Source organism: Onychomys torridus, chromosome 3 (genome assembly GCF_903995425.1).
Source record: "Onychomys torridus chromosome 3, mOncTor1.1, whole genome shotgun sequence".
NCBI classification, from domain to species: Eukaryota; Metazoa; Chordata; class Mammalia; order Rodentia; family Cricetidae; genus Onychomys; species Onychomys torridus.
The window spans coordinates 7,087,634-7,102,507 of record NC_050445.1 but is presented as its reverse complement, the minus strand read 5'-3'; the positions used below and the strand labels follow the sequence as shown (position 1 = coordinate 7,102,507).

Here is a 14,874-nt window from a genome sequence, read left to right as displayed (position 1 = left end):
TACCACACAATTCATACCTGAGGCTCAAGGAACAACACAGAAAGTGGGGCAGAAATGTCCTAAGAGCCCAGAGGACCAGGAAGTCTGATGCCATATTGTTTAGTCTACATGTGACAGGAAGCTGACCTTCCCATGATCTCTCCACAATATAGATGCCTAAGCAAGACCCAAACAATGACCCAGTTTTATTGCAGTGTAGTTTTAGGAGGCAAGGTTATGGGATTGCTTTATAGGTCTTGTTTGTGTTGTTATTAAATTTCAGTAACACATAATCAGTTTACAAAGGATTTCTAGGATTCTACCTCAAAATCATCTTAAACATAGTAAAGTCATTGGGAGGCATCCACAGACCATGATTTGAACCTCGTATACTCTTCTACAGTAAATAAAATAATCTTCAACTTCACATAGCTATACACACACTCTACCACCAGACACAAGACAGGCTCTAAAGCTAGAGCTACTAGCTTCAAGAAGAAATAAACATTTTTTTTATGGTTTTGGTTTTATCATGTCTTGGTGTTTGGAGGGTTGTTGTGTTTTTTTCTCTGGGGTTTGTTTTTTGGGTTTTTCAAGACAAGATTTCTCTGTGTAGCCTTGGCTGTCTTGGAACTAGCTCTGTAGACCAGGCTGGCCTCAAACTCACAAAGATCCACCTGCCTCTGCCTCTCTAGTGCTAGGATTAGTGTGCACCACCACCGGCCAGCTCATGTTTGAGTTTTTAAGACAGATTCTCACTTGGTATCCCAGGCTATCCTGGAACTCAGTACACAAGTCAGGCTGGCCTCAAACTGAAAGCAATCCTCATGCCTCAGGTTCCCAAATTCTGAAACTGTAATAGTAAGTCGTGATACCCAATTCACACATCATTTTTAAATATAGTATGGGAAGACTTTATAATAATTGTTTGAAGAACATTTTTTATTTCTGTGGCACAGGGGATGGAACCCATAAAACTACACTACCAACTGTGATTCAAGAAATTTAATCTTACACATTTATTAAAATAAACTCACATATTTATACAAACATTGCTTTATAGATTATGTTTTAGCTATTATCATAACTTACTAACACTTTTTTTGAGACTGATTCTCATGTAGCCCAGGATGGCCTTGAACTCTGATCTTCCTGCCTCCACGTCCAAAGTACTGAGACTGCAGATGTGTGCCACTACATGTATTTTATGCACTACTAGAAAACTAAAAGAATGGCTTATGCATGCCAAGCAAGCACTAGACCTACTGAATTAAATCCCTGGCTGTGAATTACAATCTCAATAAATAAACACAATTAGCTTCTGTATCTGTGGATTCTTCTTCCTTGTACTCAATCGTTAAACAAAAATATTCAAAATAAAATTGTATCTGTACCCAAAAAAAGAATATTTTTGTTATACATTCCCTAAACATTATATACTGATTATTATGTAACACTTATATTTTACTAGGTATTACATGTGTTCTAGACATTATTTAAAAGTATGCTGGGAAAGCAGGATATGGTCACTCAAGCATGTAATCCTAGACCTCATACCAGGGTAGAAGGAGAATGACAAGTTCAAGGTTAGCCCAGACTGTGTCCCAAGACCCTTTCTCAAAAATCAAAAACAAAAAACACATATTCAAATATTCTGCCACTTTTTTTTTTTAGATTTTATTATGTAGTCAGTGTTCTGCCTGTATATATGCCTGAACACCAGAAGAGGGCACCAGATTCATTATAGATGGTTGCAAGCCACCACCTAAGGGCCATCTCTCCAGTCCTATTCTGCCACTTTATGTTAGGAACTTGTACATGTGGATTGTGGAACCTAAGGGGTCTGGAAAACAATTCTAAAAGCCAGATAACAATGGTGTTTCACCTAGCTCTCTATTGCCACAAGGCAATCTAAAACACTGGGGTATACAGATTCTCCCCAGAGTCAGTTTCCCAATTCTTTGAGTCAGAAAGCCACAGTGGTGCAATGAAGGTGAAGGGCCCCACCTGGGGGCCCACGGTGGGATCCTGAGTCCTCTCCAGTCTGCCAAGGACACACCACCAGCTCATCTCACCACAGTTCATGTTAGGACCTGAAAGATGATGTACTACGCCTGGGCAGGGCAAAGCCAGAGGAAACTCTGGTGGAGGTCCATAGTGGTCCTGATGTGCGTATCAGTTGTCCTACCTGGGTATAAAGGCGAAAGACTAATCCAACCATCAAGTAGCTGGTTGTGATCAATTAGTTGTAAACACCACTACCCTTGGAGTCCTGCTTGCCAAGAAAACCAAACTCACATCAATATTTCTACTTTAAACTACTTGGTTTAAGACAGTCCTGAGAAAAAGTTTTAATAATCCTTTTAAATATTTATCAGGAGTATTTTCATAGAAAAGATACTATAGATGTGACATTGACATACATGATCTGAACATCACGGTTTTTACATTCTCTACATGGTGGCAATTTTCTGAGGAAACAAAGCTTACCATATATTTAAGTAATCCAATTTCAGGATACAGCAGAGGCAGTTCAGGGAACCATTTCTGTGTCAAGCTATTCAGCTTCTCCTAGTTAAAAAGTATTTTTATTATAGATCAGTATGTATTCAATTGTAGCAAATATATTACCATCTATTTCTTATATCTAGTAAGATACATAATCCTTAATTTTTACTTCTACTTCAAGAACTATCAAGCAAATATGATATGAGTCACTTCATGTTCAAAGTAAAATAAAAAAATACTGTAATAATAAACTGTCATTTCTCAAAATATTAAGAACATAGTAACATTTTAAAATAATAATTTAACTTAGGAAGAAAATCATAAAAGTCAATCCTAGGCGGCTTATTTTTATTCAAAGATTCAAAGGTATGCTATAGTTACATGCTTAACACTTAGAATATCTATTATTTGCATAATATTTTTGCTTTAAACAACTATCCCTTAAACTAACTCTTCCTTAATATCTCTCTGACACAAAATGTCTCTCCATTGTGAAAAACAGTAGACTGGCTGATTTTTCTGTGGCCACAGAATTTAGGAGCAGAGTGGGAACAAAGGTACAACGGTCTTCTGGTTACATCCCTCAGGCGGATCAAGCTGCTCCATTCATGTTTTTTATTGCTTGTTAAGCTAAAGGGTGTTTGTGTTAATCTGTGAGAATCTATATGTCTTAAACAAACAAACAAAATCTATGCAGAATTGTGTGTAATCAAGCTTAATTCTAAAAACAAGCAGGAAAAAAAACTATTAAGAAGTTGAATTTTAACTTACTACTTTTACCATTGAGAACATTGTAAGTGATTTTTTTTCTTCTTTATAATAATCTGAAATTTCCATATTGGCATAACTGTCATGAATTTTGTCATATTTTATTAATTTGCAAATTCATGTAAACATTACTGTGCCAATGATACATCTAGTATATTATTATATGAAGTCTGTGTTTTTCAATTCAAATCCCTGGGTAAAATCTAATTTAAAATTTCAGAGAATCAAATACTTACATATTCCTCCCTCTCATGATAAATCTCCTGAAAGACACTATTGCGCAACTGAGTTATTTCTTGTTTTATTTTCTCAATTTCAGTTCCATCGTGGTCATCAGACTTTATCGGAGAGAAAAAGTGGTCAATAGGCTTATTGCACTAGATGAAAACAAGTCTTCCTCTAAATATTAATGCGAAATACTAATGTAGAAAATCATTCTGTGTGGTTCTCATGCATCCTTCAGTACCTAGCAGATTACCTAGTACATAGCAGGTCTTCCAACATTAAATACATCAGTTTATTCTAACACTAACTTTTCCCCAAAACTATAAAAAGGTATTCAAATATAAAAATGTATTGCATATGTTTTAAGTTCCTATACATTTTCATGTATATAAAAACAACTAACTTCAATCTTTTTTTAAGAACATTTTTTTAACTTTATTTTATGGGTATTGGTGTGAAGGTGTCAGATCCCCTGGAACTGGAATTACAGACAGTTGTGAGCAGCCATGTGGGCACTGGGAATTGAACCTGGGACCTCTGGAAGAGCAGCCAGTGCTCTTAACCACTGAGCCATCTCTCCAGCCCCTAACTTTAATCTTAAAATAAATATTAAGAACAGCAATTAAATTGAAGTCTGTGAAATTTTTACTTGAAATCAGGTTTTTAAAAGCACATACATCAAAAAGATGAGTGAATATCTAAATCATATACTATGGGAAAAGCTATGATTTAGAAATACTCCATTATGACTTAAATAGAGCTCTAGTAAATAAGGTGCCTTAAAAGGTATGACTACATTACAAAGCTGCATCTACGGGTTGGGGATTTAGCTCAGTGGTAGAGCACTTGCCTAGCACAAGGCCCTGGGTTCAATCCTCAGCTTAAAAAAAAAAAAAACAGCATCTACAATGTCTACAGTCAGCCCTACTACAATGAACGTGCCCAATCTTGTCAGATACATTTCCCCAAAAATTGAAAAGACGGAAAAAGACTACCTTCTCCACAGCCTAGAATACAATAAAACTAGAAACCTCTTAAACTGAAATTAGTTCTAAAACAGCTCCCATTTTGCTTCCCATTTCATGTTAAGAAGAAAAGAGATAATCATGCTGGATGAAGACATGCTTTAGATCTCTTCTGTCCATAAATCAAACCCTCAAGAAAGTTCGGAGAATTACTAGTTTATTCACAAAGTTTCAAGCCTAAGAAAGAAGTGTAGTCAAAATTAGAAAATCCTAACCCCTCTAGTTGAATGAGCATGTGAAATCAATTTTTAAAACTTGCAAGAAATATTGTAATCAGTGTCAAAATGAGTTTACAAAAGAGAGTATGATCTTTAAAAATACTTTGTCACAAAATTTGACCTTTGGAAATGGGAAGACAGCTCAGTCAGTAACATGCTTGCCTTGTAAGTAAAGGACCTAAAAAAAGCTCACAGTGTGAATCTTTGATTCCTGTTCTAGGTGGGCAGAGACAGGGAGTCCCCAGAGCCCAGCCTAACTGCTCAAGGACAGTAACAAACTCTCTCCAAAACACAAAAATAAAGGTGGACAGTGCCTGAGGAATGACACCCAAGGTTGTCCTCTGACCTTCATGTGCATATGAACACACATATATGTGTGCACACACACAAAAAAAAAAAAAGAAAAGAAAAGGAAAAAAAAACCAACCATGGGAGAATATTCTACTACCTAAATGTACAGATTTGTATTATAACAAGCATTATAACTGTTCATAGGGGAAGAAGGAGTTTTAAGATTTATTCTACAATTTTTGTTACTAAAAAATCAAGGCAGCAATGTAAAACATTTAATTTTTAAATACTTAATTACATGGGACAAGTGTTTTCAGTATGAATGTCATTTCAAATTTATTTCCATATACACAGATAAAAAGATTAAGTACTGGGGCCTGTGAGCTGAGTCCAGTTCTTGAGACCCACATGGTGGAAAGACCTAACTCTTACAAGTTTTTCTCTGACAGTGGTATAGACACATTCATATACACATACACATACACTAAATAAGGTAATTAAAGGAAGTAAATTTTTTAAAAGATAAATGTATGTAACAAAAAATGAATATAATAGTTCTCTGGTTTTAGATAGTATTTACACATAGCTTTATGAAATAGTTCAACCAAAATGAAAAACAAAAACATGTTAGCTATAAGCAATTTTTTCCTTACTTCTTCCAAATTACTCTTCTCAACCAATTTCCATCTCAGTTGAGCTTTTAAGCCTTTCAAAGTCTTCTTAATAGACAGCAAGTAATCCACACTGGGGCTCTTATTTAAACAGTCAATGATCTGATTTTTAAACTATATGAGAGAAAGAATTACCATATTTTCAAACACAGAAGACAACAGTCACTGGACATCATTATTTTGCAAGTACCTGGGTTCAGAGTAAATATTAAGAACATTCCACAACTTTCTACAAGGCAATGCTACCAACTGATTTCCTAATTGTTCACATTTCTGTTTAGAAGAATCTCAGGTTCAGTTCTCAAAGTACCAAAGCAAATACTCTTCAATTCAACAGAGACATGAAATTAGACACACAGTGCCAACATGGTTACAAACAAATTTTTGATAAGGGTCTAAGTAGAAATGATCCTTCTCAAAGTGGTTTGACAATAGGTATCAAGATTCAATAATGTTCATTCATTTTAACTTAAAAATTATAAATTATAGGAATCTGAAAAGTTACACATAAAGTTATGTTCAAAGATATGTAAAACATCACTTCTGTGGTTAAAAAAAGTAACTTCAACACTCAACATAAGATAAAGTTAAATAACATTATATATTTATGCAATAATGAAAATCATTCAAAAGGACAGTAAATCACTGATCATATGGAAAAATGTTTATAACATACTAGAAAATTATGAAAATGCCTTCAAAAATGCTCATAGGAAAAGGCAATGCAAAGCATATGTGTATTCACAGTGGATGAATATGCCTATTCACTATCTCTTACACTGAAAGTATTAAAAACAATGTTTTTACTTCATAACTTTCTGTATATAGCAAATTTCCTACAGTAAATCTGCTACACAGAAAATGATGACAAAGGTATCTTTAAGTTCATAAGAAATTCAATCTTTCTAAGACTCACTAAAATATATATCAACAACAAAAATCACCATTCATATTTCATAGTGAAGTCAATTATACACCAAGCAACAATGGCTATTCCATTTTTCTAGGAGTACTAATAAACACACTGAATATTAAACTACTTGAGAAAAATTCAACACATAAAAAAATACAAAGTAACAATTCCTAAGACCAATAAGAGAAAGCAAAATCCAACCTCAACACTGTCCTTGTACTTGGACAGCAGGGTGGCAATGAACCTTTCCTCAGAATGGATCTTCTGCAGCACTTGGCTGTATGTACTTAAAATAATCTCCTTGTCTACAACACCTTGCTCCTAGATGAAAGAATATGCACAAACAACAAAATGGGTAAAACCTTTCATAACAATGGATAGACTTCAAAATGAAAATGTCTTTGAAAACTGCTATATCCACTTCAAATTATTTCTCAAATCTTTTTCTAGACAGAATACTGGCATCAAAGATGCTCATGGGCAAAATACTATCCTAATTATACTATAAATTATTTCTGAAGCTGTCTGAAAGGATATCAGGGCAAGCAATATTCTAAAATAAAAGAACAAACTTTAACAACAAACTCAACACTGTAAGTTACTTTTAGAAACTGTCTCTCACCAACAACTTCTAAATTCAAGTCTTATCGAACCAACAAAATCTATTTAATAATAAAGAACTACAGTAAATCCTAACTTATTTTAATGCATTATCAATACAATTTTTAAAAAAGAAAAAAAATGGAAAGCATTACCACTGAGACTTTGGAAATCAGGCTGAAAAACTGGGTAAGTGTCCCAGTAAGCAAGGCTGAAAGGTCTAGATTACAACACCTATACTTATTGACACAGCAATACAGACTGGGTAAAATACGAAGGTCCTAGTGTATGTCTGTACAGAGTTTGCCCAGATTTTACTTCATTTTCACAATATTTAATGAGTATTTTCTTAAATGCACTGGGTTATGTTGTACTCAGAAACCAGAAAGACAATCCATGTAAAGTAGTGAGAGGTCTCCTAGAATTAAACATTAGTCTTTCTTAGTGTGAAATGTCCTATTCAAATGAAAAAAGTATCCTGTGGAAGAATCGAGACACTGAATTTTTATGGAATGGACCCTGACAGTGTAACTGTTTCAAGCAGGCCTATAAAGAGGAAAGGGAAGGTCAGACTTAATTCTATCTAACAAGACAAATCATATTATTAGTTAACACAATCCAGCTAGCAAATGAAACTGCTGTCTGAAAGGAAACAATAGCAACATCATTACTCACAATAAGAGATATCTCCAGTTCTTTGCAAACACATGACTCAGTCTTCTCTAAAATTTCATCAATATTGTCAATCATGTCTTCTGAAGTTGGTGATTCACCCAAAGATAGATCAAAAACCTTATTTGCAAAAATAAAAGCATGGTGCATCTCAATTAATTCACTTAGCATTCATTGTACCTATATACCTGAAGTAAAGCATGAGGCTATACCATGGATGAAATAGAAAAAGTAAAATTCAAGGAAAAGAACAAATGTAAAACTTACATAACAAAGATAAAAAAATACATAAGCATAGTATGCTTAAAGAAAACTGGTGGTTAAGACAAATGATCAATTCAAATGAAAAGAGAAAAACAGAAACAAAATCAACATGATTTTTAATATAATAAAATAGTTTAAGTCAAAAATGATGAAAAATCCTGACTGCTCAGTCTGAACTCTAATAGCTACAAGTAGAAAATGTCAGCTATTGAACAATGAAAAGACAGAATTAGAACAAACATACATCCTTATTTCCTCCCACAAACATTCCTAATTGAGAGCTCTGCTTACCTTCTGACTTCTCTGGAACCAAGCCACGAGATGCTGCAGAGAAGCCTCTGTCTCACTCCTAATACTGGCGAATTCTTCTCTTTTGCTACACTGCCAGTCATAAAACTTTCTAAGTATTTCTTCAGAATCAGTTCCTTCTTTGGCTTTTCCATACACTTCTTCTAAAGAAGTTGATAAGTCCTAAAACAGAAATATTCATTTGCTGAAGTAATTGACCAAATGTTAGGATTTAAGCACTGTGCTAGGATTCAAGAAACAGAATACCATAATGGAATTAACAAAATCAGAAATAAAAGGGGGGACATAAGAACAGACACCAAGAAAATCCAGAGAATCAAAAGAACATACTTTAGAAATCTATACTTCACCAAATTGGGAAATGAAAAACAACAGATAATTTTCTCAATATGTACCATCTACCAAAGTTAAAATCAAGATCGAATAAGCAACTGAAACAGACCTACAATGAACCAGTCATTAAATCTCCTAACCAAAAAATGCCCAAGGCCAGATCATTTTAACATAGAATTCTACCAGACTTTCAAAGAGTTAATGCCAATACTCCTAAAATTATTCCTCAAAAAACAGGAACAGAAGGAACATTGCCCAACCCATTTTTATGAGGCCACAGTTACCCTCATGCCTAAACCACATAAAGACACAACAAAGTTTCAGAGCAATGTCCCTTACGAACATAGATACAAAAATACTCAACAAAATCCTTGCAAACTGAATCAAAGAACACATAAAAAAAAGTTATTTCACCATGATCAAGTAGGCTTCATCCCACAGATGCAGGAATAGTTCAACATATATAAATCAATAAAAGTAATCCACTATATAAACAAAACAGAAAGAAAAAAATCACATGATCATTTCATTAGATACAGAAAAGGCTTTTGACAAAATCCAACAGCCCTTCATGATAAAAAGTTCTGGAGAGATTAGGGATAAAAGAGACATACCTCAACATAATAAAGGCAGTTTGCAGCAAGCCCATGACCAATATCAACTTAAATGGAAAAAAACTAAAGCAATTCCACTAAAATCAGCAACAAGACAAAGTCATCCACCCTCTCCATACTTATTCAATATAGCACTTTAAGTCTCAGCGAGAGCATTAAGACAACTGGAGGAGATGAAGGAGATACAAAATAGAAAGGAAGAACTCAAATATCTTTATTTACAGATAATATGATAGTATATACAAACCACCCTAAAAACTCCACCAGGAAACTCTTACAACTTTCAGCAAAGAGGCTGGGTACAAAATTAACTCACAAAAATCAGTAACCTTCCTATATAGAAATGACAAACAGACTGAAAAAGAAATAAGGAAACAACACCTTTTGCAAAAGGCTCAGATAATTTAAAACATCTTGGGCTAACTCTATCCAAGCAAATGAAAGACTTTTATGATAAAAACTTTAAAACACTGGAGAAAGAAACTGAAGAAGGTATCAGAAGATGGAAAGATCTCCCATGCTCATGGATTAGTAAGATTAGTATAGTAAAATGGTCATCCTACCAAAAGCAATCTACAGATTCAATGCAATCCCCATCAAAATTCCAGGACAATTCTTCACAGATCTTAAAGGGGCAGTTTTCAGCTTCATATGGAAACAAACACACACACACACACACACACACACACACACACACACACACACACACTAAAACAATCTGCATAATAAAAGAACTGCAGGAGGTAGCACTATCCCTGATCTCAAACTATATCAGAGAGCTATAGTAATAAAAAAAAAAAACGCATGGTATTGGCACAAAAACAGACATGTTGATCAATAGAATAGAATTGAAGACAAAGACATAAGTATACACACCTGCAGACATCTGATTTTTGACAAAGAAGCCAAAAATACACACTGGAGGAAAGACAGTATGCTGATCAAACCGCACAGCCACATGTGGAAGAATGAAAACAGAATCATATTTATCACCCTCTATAAAATTCAACTTATGGCCAAGCAGCGGTGGCGCACATCTTTAATCCCAGCACTAGGGAGGCAGAGCCAGGTGGATCTCTGTAAGTTCGAGGCCAGCCTGGGCTACCAAGTGAATTCCAGGAAAGGCCCAAAGCTACAGAGAAACCATCTCAAAAAAACAAAACAAAAACAAAAATGCAGCTTATGGACCAAGGACTTCAACATAAGATCAGATACCCTGAATCTGACAGAATAAAGTAGAGAATAGACTGGAGCTCACTGGTACAGGAAAAGACTTTCTGAACAGGACCAATACTTCGGGAATAAAGGCCAAGAATTAATGAATAAAACTTCATGTAGCTTTAAAAAAAAACTGTACATTAAGGGACACATTCTTCTAACAAGGCTTTACCTTAAAAAATGGGAAAATATATTTACCAATTATAATCTGATAGAAATTTGTATCTAAAACATACAAAAAAGTAACACTGAACATCAATAAAACAAATAACCCAATTAGAAATGGGATATATAACTAAACAGTTCTCAGAAGATAAAATGGCTGAGAAATACTTATACAAAAATGTTCAGTGTCCTTAGACATAAGGGAAAGACAAATTAAAACAACTTTGAAATTCCACCTTCCCACAGTCAGAACAGCTAAAGTTAATAAAACAAATGACAGCAAATGCTGGTAAGGATGTGGGGAAAGAGGACCACTTCTCCACTGCTGATGGAGGAGCAATCTGGTGTAAGCCACTATGGAGATAAGAATGGAAGTTCCTCAAAAGGATGAAACAGAGCTATTGTAAGACCCAAGTACACTGCTCTCAGGCACACACTCGAAAGACTCCGTTTCCTATTACAGAGACAGTTGCTCAGCCATGGTCACTGCTGCTCTATTCATAATAGCCAGAAACTGGTAACAGCCTAGATGTCCATCAGCTGATAAACGGATAAGATTAGTTCATTTACACAATAGAATATTATTCAACTGTTAAGAAAAATAAAAATCACAGGATTGGGGATTTAGCTCAGTGGTAGAGCGCTTGCCTAGCAAGTGCAAGGCCCTGGGTTCAGTCCTCAGCTCTGAAAAAAGAAAAAAGAAAAATGAAATCAGCTGGGCAGTGGTGGTGCACACCTTTAATCCCAGCACTCGGGAGGCAGAGGCAGGTGGATCTCTGTGAGTTCGAGGCCAGCCTGGGCTACAGAGCGAGTTCTAGGAAAGGCGCAAAGCTACACAGAGAAACCTTGTCTAGAAAAAAAAGAAAGAAAGAAAAATGAAATCAGAGAAGGGAGGGGAAACTGCGGTCAGGATGTAAAAGCAAAAAAAGAGGAAGAAAATTTTAATTATGGAATTTGCAGGTAAATTGATGAAGCTAGAATCAGTCATCTTAAGTGTGGTAACCCAGACCCAGAGAGACAAATAGTACATGTTTTATCTTATATTTAGATGTTAGCTTTTAAGCTTTAGATATTTCATTTAGAATATCCACAAAGATTGGGTGACCATCAATGACAAGAGGGCAGAAGGGGATCTTCTAAGGAAGGAAATTTAGAATATAATGTTATACAGCAATAAAGAGGAAACTAAAATGGAAGGCTTAATAGGAGAGAGAAGGATGCCATTAAAAACTAGAAATCAGCAAAGGAAAAGTTTTTACAATTACCAGAACTATCTAAAATCTCAATGTTAATACTGATTTAATCTCTCAAAGAATAAACTTAATTTTAATGTATATTTAATATATTTTAATTCCAACCTGTAATGTTTTTAAGCGTTTATCAAGTGGTAATTCATCTACTTCCAGAATAAAAACATCTACAGCCACAAACAGCTTTTGTTGTACTTCATTTCTTTTGGTGATCAAAAGACTACCTTCATTCTGAAGAAAGGAAAATAGAATGGTCACTATTAGACACCAGGTATTTTCACACATTTACCTATATGGACAATAGTAATTTCTAAAGCTTACTACCACACTTCAAATACACCATTTAAGACAACAATCCTGCTAAGTTCATTTTCCCTGTTATTTTTGCCTTGATGAACCTGTTCCTTTGAATTTCCATCCTCACATTCCTTGCTTCACAGCCTCTCGTGCCACTGAGACCAAAACACGAGGTCCAGGTTAGCAGGTCTAGAAGTTGCCCTAGTTAAAGCCTCATATGAGACCCTCAAAGCCAGTATTTCTGTTAACTCCACAGGTTTAGCTTCTAGTAGTCCTGAAGGACATACCCAGTTGTAAGAATACTCATTAGGTGTTTTTATAGTTAGTTCTTCCTAATGCAGATACAATTTACCATTCAGGAATATTTACCATAAGCAATCTTGACTATTAACATGGTTGAAATATTTTATCATATTTTCAGGGGAATAGGAAGTTAGTTGAATATTAGGAATTTCCAAAGAGGAAAAGATTTTTGTTAACCATGTATCTAGTTGCCAATTACCTATCCTAACTTCTCTTAAAGTATGACTAGAGTATCAGATCTGCTGCTTTCTCAAAAAATTCAACAGATTAAAAAATAAAAATAAATAAACCAACACAGGAGAGAAAATTCTTAACCTACCTCATTGTGACAAGTTTGGATCTTCTCCTGAGCCACATTATATTCGGCCCAAATTTTTTCTAACTCATTCAAGGATTCTAGAGTAGTAAAGGAGCCTTCCTCCAACACTTGCATAGCATCTGAAAGGTCATTACCAAAACGAATACTGATATTAATGTGCCTATTTAAAAAAACAGAAAAGGAAAATGGGGAAACATCAAGAAATTGCAAAGATCATATGAGAAAATTTCATTTAAAACATCTAAAAGTTACTATTTAAAGCACTGGCCTATGACTAGGTATGTCTTTCTAAAACTTTATGGAAAATCATATGTAACTACGATACAAAGTTCTAATTAAAAATTGAGAGGAGAATTGGAGGGATGGCTCAATAGTTAAAAAGACTTGCATTGGTTCAGTTCATAACTATCTGTAATGTTCTAGGAGAATAGATGCCTATCCACAGGCATCAGACTTGCATGTGGTGCACATACATACATTCAGGCAAAACATCCATATGCATAAGTAAACCTTTTAAAATGTATGGAACAAATAATTTCATATATATTTTGAAGTAAAATATTGCTGTCAACCAGGTGTGGTGGTACATACCTTTAATCCCAGTACTCAAACAAAACAAAAACAACAAAAGATACTGCTGTATTGCCCAGCTTGGCCTCAAAATTTCTAGATCCAAGCATCTTCCTGCCTCAGCCTCCAATAGAACTATTGCTACTAACACATGCTACCATATCTAACAGAAAGAAACAATTTTTTTAAAACTTTGTATAGAAAGATGACTTCCAAAATCTGCAGAATTTGAAATGTCAAAAGGACCTTTAATTTCTATTCTATAATGAGATTTATAAATACTTATCTAAAATTTTTAGATATAGCCTATCTCATTTATCAGAGCCATAGGCAAAGTCCTTCTACCTAGAACATGCTAAGTTTTTTTTTATCTATAAACAAAGCAATCAGAGAGGTTAGGTAATAAACAAAACTAACAGGTTTCATCTATATTTGTTTCTATCTCCCATCTAGACTGCCACCATTCTATTAGCACATTTTTTCCTCAAGAATGAATTAAAGTATATTGTCATTTTGGCTCAAGTCTGGCTCAGAGCTTTGCCAATGCAGCTACTTGATTTTTAGTATTGTATCAAAAGTTTATTAGGCTCTGGGAGTCCAAATTACCCAACTCTTAAAAGATTTACAGACCTGCCAGGCAGTGGTGTTACATGCCTTTAATCCCAGCACTTGGGAGGCAGAGGCAGGAGGATCTCTGTGAGTTTGAGGCCAGCCTGGTCTACAGAGTGAGTTCCAGGACAGGCACCAAAACTACACAGAGAAACCGTCTCGAAAAACAAAACAAAAAACAAAAAAGATTTACAGACCACATACTATGTGAGGATTTATACTGGAGAATATAAATTTCCACTGGGGGAAAAAACCAACATGCAATATATGTATTCATGATGACATTAAAGTATAGGTGAAAATGAATCATTAAAGTCCAGAACACAGCATGAAAAAAGAATTAAGTTGTTTTAACAACTATTTAATCCATGCATTAGAAAAGAGGGACAAATTATGCCTAATAACATAACCCCCATTAACACAAATATCTATATAATTCTAACAGACTTTGAGAACTAATGAGTAAACGCTGTGCAAGATTTGCTAATTAATTCCTTTTCTTCTCATTTTACAAATAAAATGTTTTAGAAAGAGTATAATAAAGTATAATAAAGAAATTCTTATTAATAAAACCTCCAATCCACTCCCCTAGGCTCCACACTATGGGAGGCCAGGCTGGACCTAGGGGACCCAAGGCAAGACACTGCCCACCACCAACTATCTCCCTTTAAGCCTGCCCAACAATCCAGACTGCATACACATGCGCGCGCGCGTGCGCGCGCGCGCGCGCGCGCACACACACACACACACACA

The 14,874-nt window shown here is 35.0% G+C and overlaps 1 protein-coding gene across 3 annotated transcripts in view; it reads right to left on the bottom strand.

Moving 5' to 3' along the window:
* Stk31 (serine/threonine kinase 31) overlaps positions 1–14,874 on the bottom strand; it is a 76,720-nt gene that overhangs the window by 27,265 nt on the left and 34,581 nt on the right. For all 3 annotated transcript variants that reach the window (XM_036182343.1, XM_036182342.1, XM_036182345.1), the window contains 8 exons: positions 12,943–13,102; positions 12,132–12,254; positions 8,426–8,605; positions 7,874–7,990; positions 6,800–6,919; positions 5,668–5,799; positions 3,492–3,593; positions 2,470–2,550 (listed from right to left, as the gene is read on the bottom strand). In XM_036182343.1, the coding sequence (XP_036038236.1) occupies positions 2,470–2,550; positions 3,492–3,593; positions 5,668–5,799; positions 6,800–6,919; positions 7,874–7,990; positions 8,426–8,605; positions 12,132–12,254; positions 12,943–13,102 (1,015 nt within the window). The remainder of the gene's footprint in view (positions 1–2,469; positions 2,551–3,491; positions 3,594–5,667; positions 5,800–6,799; positions 6,920–7,873; positions 7,991–8,425; positions 8,606–12,131; positions 12,255–12,942; positions 13,103–14,874) is intronic.